Here is a 6,876-nt window from a genome sequence, read left to right as displayed (position 1 = left end):
GGCCGAACATGCAGAGCATGTTCGGCCGACCCGAAGCCACCCGATGTACGGCTGATTTCAGCCGTACCAGCCTGAAGTGAATAGCCGAACAGCGTTCGGCTCACTTCGCTTTAGGTCGGTCATTCACTCGGCTGCCTACGGCAGCTTAGTGAATAGACCCCAAAGCATTTTCTGCTTAGGCCAAAAAGTTTCATTTTGTTTTATCATACTGGAGAACTTTTTTTCCATATGTTGTTCTGTCTCAAATTCCAAACGACCTGATATGGGGTTGGTTTTTAGCAATGGCTTTATTCTCATCCATTCAAGTTATACATGTTCAGGGTTATAAATGTCCCATGGATCTTGGCTAAGGATCTTTACAGTGCTTTCAGAGTTGCAGTCAGTTTTGATTGATAGTCTTCTCTAGCTGGAGTCATCGTTGTGTCATATTCTTTCAGTTTTTAACAATGCAGAAAACAATGTTCAAATTTTGATATTTTTTGTAGCCCAGCTGTGTTTTTTGTTCTCAGTAGAGTACAAATAAAGTATAAATGCAGCTCGCAGTGGGAGGAGTTCAGCAACAAAGGCAGTGTTGTCAATCCAGGAAGCAGTGCACAGGTCTAGGTGTGGGCAGGTGCTGATTGCCAAGGTTTGTTAATGCTGATAGCCTCCACCCCTGCAATATGTATTTCATCCAACTGTAGTGCAAGTAGGCACAAGATACATCAGAGTGGCAACTCTGCACTGAATTAAGGATCATTGCAACATTGTTGCCACACTATCACAGGAAGTTGCAAGAGGTGGACTTCACTGGCAGGATCAACAGGCAATTGTGAGACTTTGTAGGGGGGCTAAGAGAAAACAGTAAGTGCAGATACACTTATAATTAAGTGCCGCAGCACATGTTTTAATGGGAGAGTATAGTTCTATGTTAAGGACCAAATGGCTCCAGTAAATAATTAAGGCCTAGAAATCACAGAAATTTAATTTGGAATAAACTGTTACAATAGCTCATAATGTTTAATACTGAGGTTTGCCTAAGAATGTTTGTGACCTTTTAGAAACCTATCTCTTTGCATTTGTACATAATATGAAGAAGTCCCGGGGGGGCGACAACAAAATAAACGAAAGAAAATGGTGGAAAAATTGAAAAAACTTATGTAAAAACATTTTTAAATAGACCCCTAAATCTTTTTATTACTATAAGGTAGTTTATTATCACAGTGAACATTAGAAATCTTTATAGAATAGCTTTCATTATGCATGACCTTTATTAGCTATGTTTCCCTCTGACTGAGACTTTTTTAAGATGATGTGGCTTGTAATTTAGTTACCATTCTTTTTTTTTTTTCCAGGTACTGTCATCGTGCAGCAGTTAATGGCAGTAATGATAAGTGAGCATGAAACACTTTTCCCCAAAGAAGCTGATGTTCAGATTGATGCTGGACAAGAACTGACCAACAACAACAATGAGCTGAAGAAAAAGATGCTTCTAGGCCAAATACAGAACAAGGAGAATAATAATACAAAGGATATAGCAGTGAGACGTTGCTCCTGGGAGAAGTCCGATTCTCCGCAAAGGTCAAATGTTGACAATGGATCTCCCACTGTACTCTCAGGAAGTAAATCCAGCAGCCCAAGGAACAGCATTCACAAACTGGATGTAACCCGAAGTCCACCGCTAATGGTGAAAAAAAATCCGGCTTTTAACAAGGGTAGTGGGATTGTCACCAATGGTTCTTTCAGCAGCTCTGCAGAAGTCCATGACAAACACCATTCTTTGCCCAATGGTACCTTACAGGCTAGAAGAGCCTCTTCTCTCAAAAGTTCAGGAACCAAAATGGGTACTCACAGTGTACAGAATGGTGCTGTAAAAATGGGTGTGTCCAGTACAGACCCAATGAGCAATGCTTTGAACAGTCGGACCACAAGCTGGCTGCCCAATGGATATATCACATTAAGAGATAACAAACAAAAAGACTCTGCAGGTGAATCATTGCAGCAGCACAGATTGTCCACGTATGATAATGTTCACCAGCAGTTTATGATGAACTCTGATGATAAGCAAAGTGTGGATAGTGCAACGTGGTCCACATCATCATGTGAAATCTCTCTCCCTGAGAACTCCAACTCCTGCCGCTCCTCCACAACAACTTGTCCAGAGCAGGATTTTTATGGTGGGAACTTTGAAGACCCTGTTTTAGATGGGCCAGTCACTGAGGATATTACTAATGCAACAGACTTTGAGAGCAAATTTGACAGGAGAAGTGCTGGGGGTCACAGCAGCAGGGCTACCAGCAGCAGTGACAACAGTGAGACTTTTGTAGTGAGCAACTCAAGCAACCACAGTGCACTTCACAGCCTTGTGTCCAGTTTAAAACAGGAAATGTCAAAACAGAAAATGGAGTATGAGACCAGAATAAAAAGGTATCGTTACTATTATTGACATCATTGTATATACTATGTATTCTACATTCTTGTTGCAAAACTGTATTTAAATGAACAAGGTTTTGCCCAGGTCCTTACTATTATTGGCATCATTGTATATACTATGTATTCTACATTCTTGTTGCAAAACTGTATTTAAATGAACAAGGTTTTGCCCAGGTCCTTACTATTATTGGCATCATTGTATATACTATGTATTCTACATTCTTGTTGCAAAACTTTATTAAAATGAACATGGTTTTGCCCAGGTCCTTATGGATTGTCAAAGTGAACCTTTGCTTTGTCAATGCAGGACAAAGCAATATGAGTACATTTAAGCTGGCCCCCACATTATCTTATACTTACCCTTCAATCCCCAGCCTCTCCGTTTGTCACCAGGAGCAGTGATGGTATCTAATCAGCCAATTGTGAAGCATATATCAAAAGTACTAGAATGTTTTCTTCACTTCTGGCACAGTATGTATTTGCAGGCAAGCACAGATAAGTACTGTATGTGCAGGCAGGGCACCAGACACAAATATCTGTAAAAAAAAATAAGTCAAGGCAACTGGACTTGCTGTATTTTTCTTGAAGACTGGTCATCCAACCAGCTTTTTCAATTCAGAATGACTTGTACAAAAATTCTCTGATGAATAAATATGGTGAATGTTAAAGCTTCACATACATATTCCGACCAGACACAAAGGTAATCTGTTGCCTTTGCCCTGCATGGGCAAAGCATAGATGTACTTTAAGTTGGTTCCTGGAAACTGTCTCTGGGTTCCACATATAGATTCAGAATTTTGTACCAAGATAGCCACCAAAGAAGCTAGTTTGCAGTCAAGATGTTACACTTTTATTATCCAACTCAATTGTTTGCAGATGCAAAGACCTAGTTTTCTTTGTCAGGTATACAACAATCTGAGATCAGACTTCACCCAAATCCTAAAAAGTGTGAAAAGCCCCTTGTCTTCTCTGCACCACCATCTTAGGTACTGGCACATCTTAGTCTGACCCTACCATTGCCCTGCATGTGCACCTAGCACACAAGTGGTAATAATTTGGTTTACATGTTGCCATAGTAAAGGCAACATGAGCAGCGCCAATAGCACAGAGTGTACAGTATCATTTTTATGGTAGTGTGTAAACCAAATGACTCCCTGCTAGAGCAGTGAGTTTGCCATCAATCCCATGCATGGGCACTCAGCACTCCAGTCGTATTATTTATGCATTGCAATTATGTCAACTTGTAAATAAAAGTATTCCAGCTAGAGAAATGGATGTGCATGCTTAGGACTGATAGTGTAATCATTGCTGTTACTATGGCAACTCTTAAAATTAAATATATTTCAGCTACTGCATTGGGTGTGACACAGTCCCACGCATGCACACCCAGCATTCTAGCGGAATGTACCTGCAGTATAAACCATGGAAATCCCCTGCATGCGTGTGCATGTTCAGAATTTATACTAGCAACACCATTCTTGTCTAGGGGAGAAATGATGAAGCAAAGAGCAACATAAAAACGTTATTTGTAAAAAAAAAAATGCAAAAAATTGTTTGCAATTTATAGAAGGGATGGGGATAAACCAGTGAGATTACCCATGTGAAAAATAAGGGCACACCTTCGTGGAGTGGAATAAATAAAAATCTCTCTAGAGACGCCCGATCACTTGCATTAGCAGCAACTGTCACTGCCGTTGCCGGTCCCAAGATCCACTGTGCCCGGTGCGGCTCGGAACGGCATTCTGCTGTCACTCTCCAGCTTCAGAAGCTGGGGAGAAGCTGGTGAAGTAGATCTCTGCTTCATCAGCTTCTCTGGGGGGTCCCTAGGTGAGATTAGGGGTCTTGGAGACCCCTGATGTCTCCATAAAGTGGACCTGTCATGTAAATTGGCTATCACATAGGGGACTTCTTAGTCCCCTATGTGATAGCAATAAAGTTAAGTGTAATTTTTTTTTTTTTAAAGGAGTAATACAAAAATGAAGACCCCCTGCCCCCCACATACACACGCAAACATGCCTCGGGTGCACCTAGGTGCGAAAGCAAAAACATTATTTTTTTTCTAAATTTGCAGTACTTTTTTCATTATATAGTAAAAAATTAAAACCCCAGAGGTGATTATATACCTCCAAAAGAAAGCTATGTGTCCCTAAAAATTTTTAACATACATTGCAAGGCTATAGTCCGGTCATGTTGACTGGTGAAATTTTTGACTGACTGGTGAGACACCCTAAAATTTTTCAAGCCCTGTATATAGTTTAACGTACACTATATAAGACCATTTGAAGAGTACTGGACTTGTTGAGCTGGAAAGCATATCAGTACGTGCCTTTTATTAACTAAGGATGTATTTCTCCACAGCTTGGAACAAAGAAATCTATCTCTGGAGACAGAAGTAGTAGCCGTGCATGAGGAACTGGAGCAAGAAAGAAAGAAATACACGATGGTGGAAATTAAAATGAGGAATGCAGAACGTGCAAAAGAGGATGCTGAGAAAAGAAACGACATGTTGCAGAAGGAGATGGAACAGTTTTTCTCAACTTTTGGTGACCTCACAGTGGAACCGCGTAGGCCAGAGAGAGGGAACACAATATGGATCCAGTAAAGTGGGCCAAAGTACGTTGGACAGTGAGAAGGAGCCGTAGTGTTTTCACACGGATGGTCTTCAGGTGGCTGGTCACCTGACCAAGATTAGCACTCATTTTCTAGGTACCATATAGGGAGGGGGCAAATAAAATGAATCTGCTACATCCACAGTATCTGCCTAACCAAGTCTGTTCTATTATTACATGATCCATATTGCTACTGTCAAGTGTTACAACTGGATATGTGTACATAGATTATAAAAAAAAGTGTTATGTTTAAAACAGAATTGTATTCCAAGAATAATAATAATGCAAGTATTGTATTTAAAACAGCAAATTGATATGTTGTTGCAGTAAAGCTTTATATGAAGTCAATATACAGTATATCCTTGCACTTAAAATGTAATACAATATTTTTGCGCATTGTGCTATCATGGGCTTATTTTGTATATTACTTGTCTATATTCCCATGTTGACAGGGAATGGAAATAAAAAAAACAAAAACAATATAGGATGATACTTGTGGCTTTTGATGTTTGTGCCAACCACCTTGCCTATGACCAAAAGAAAGTGTACAGAATTTTATAAAGCATTGCCACGAGTTTGAATATGTCTGGCTCTTTCTTTTTCTACAAAATGTCATTTTTGTATGTAATAAACACAATGCTTTGTCAATGAAGGGGGATGTTTACACCCAAAATTGGTAACACTTGGCATTCTGATTGCAGGAATTGTCATTTGGATTCCTTTCTTTATAAAAAGGCAATATGTAGAAGAAAAAAGAGACATATGAAAGTTTGTGCTGTCAGCAAAAATATAACGCAGTTCAAGCACAGTTAGTGGTCTTACAAAATCTTTATGTATTTCACTTTTGCCTCTTTTGGAGTTATCACAAGAGATTTTGTGGGCAAAGCTTAAAGTGACACTAAACTCAGGAGTTAAATCTTAAAAATGCATTAAAGCACCCTAACTATTAAGAAAAATATCTTATTTGTGTATCACTTGGCTGTAGATCCTCAAATCATTTCTGAATTCATGCTGACACTGTCCTCCCTTCTGGAGAGTGGCTACTTTTGATCCCCATTGTCTCTGTGTGTGTTGTAATGTAGTCACCTTTCCAAGCTCACTCCTGTGATGGACTAAAATTTAAATACAAATTAGTAAACTAAGCATGAGATTGTAGTCCAACACAGAATTCAGAGTGGAGCAGTGGCTACTTTACAACACACACAGGGACCATGGGGAACAAAAGTAGCCACCCTCCAGAAGGAAGGACAGTGTCAGCACCAATTCAGAGATGATTTGAGGACCTACAGCTGAGTGATGCACAAATAAACTACAAATTTGTTAAGGTATTTGAATGCATTTTTAAGGTATAACTCTTGAGTTTAGTGTCACTTTACATTTCCCTGCTATGTGTCTGCACTGTCTTCTGGTGCCACCTACTTGTGAAGGTGTGACCATTCATAAAAAAGTCTTGCTGACTCTGAGGATTGTGGGAGATGAATCCTGCCAGGTTAATTACACAGAGGAGTTGGAAGTAGTCTGAAAGTTATATTTGCCTGGAAAAATTGTGTGCTGAAGATCTGTTGTAAGCTCATAAATGAGCCTAATATCAAATTATAATTACATTTATATTACCAGTAGCTGTATCCTCTTCAGGTAGACATTTTGCTGGCCATCACACACCCTATAGTGTTCAATATGTCCTCTTAAATAACCTGTACAAAACTCTATACCTAATTTATAGAAAATTGGAGGGGTGGATTTGTTGCTCTTAATAAGCATTTAGAGTCTGCCTTTTATTTTTCTAGTTCTAGTCCAAAACGAACAGCTAAAGCTATCAGCAATTCCTATCCTTTTCCTTTCTGCTGAAACTGTG

General features: G+C 39.5%; 1 protein-coding gene across 7 annotated transcripts in view; it reads left to right on the top strand.

The window, feature by feature from the left end:
• ARHGAP24 (Rho GTPase activating protein 24) overlaps window positions 1–5,596 on the top strand; it is a 600,350-nt gene extending 594,754 nt beyond the window's left edge. For all 7 annotated transcript variants that reach the window (XM_018576195.1, XM_018576196.1, XM_018576194.1 and 4 more), the window contains 2 exons: window positions 1,335–2,406; window positions 4,771–5,596. In XM_018576195.1, the coding sequence (XP_018431697.1) occupies window positions 1,335–2,406; window positions 4,771–5,014 (1,316 nt within the window). In that variant the 3' untranslated portion in view covers window positions 5,015–5,596. The remainder of the gene's footprint in view (window positions 1–1,334; window positions 2,407–4,770) is intronic.
• Window positions 5,597–6,876: the final 1,280 nt, after the last annotated feature.

This window comes from Nanorana parkeri, unplaced genomic scaffold (genome assembly GCF_000935625.1).
Source record: "Nanorana parkeri isolate BGI_ZX_2015 unplaced genomic scaffold, ASM93562v1 scaffold59, whole genome shotgun sequence".
In the NCBI taxonomy this organism is placed as follows: domain Eukaryota; kingdom Metazoa; phylum Chordata; class Amphibia; order Anura; family Dicroglossidae; genus Nanorana; species Nanorana parkeri.
Note: the sequence above shows the minus strand (reverse complement) of the source record. Positions and strands in the feature narration are given on the sequence as shown.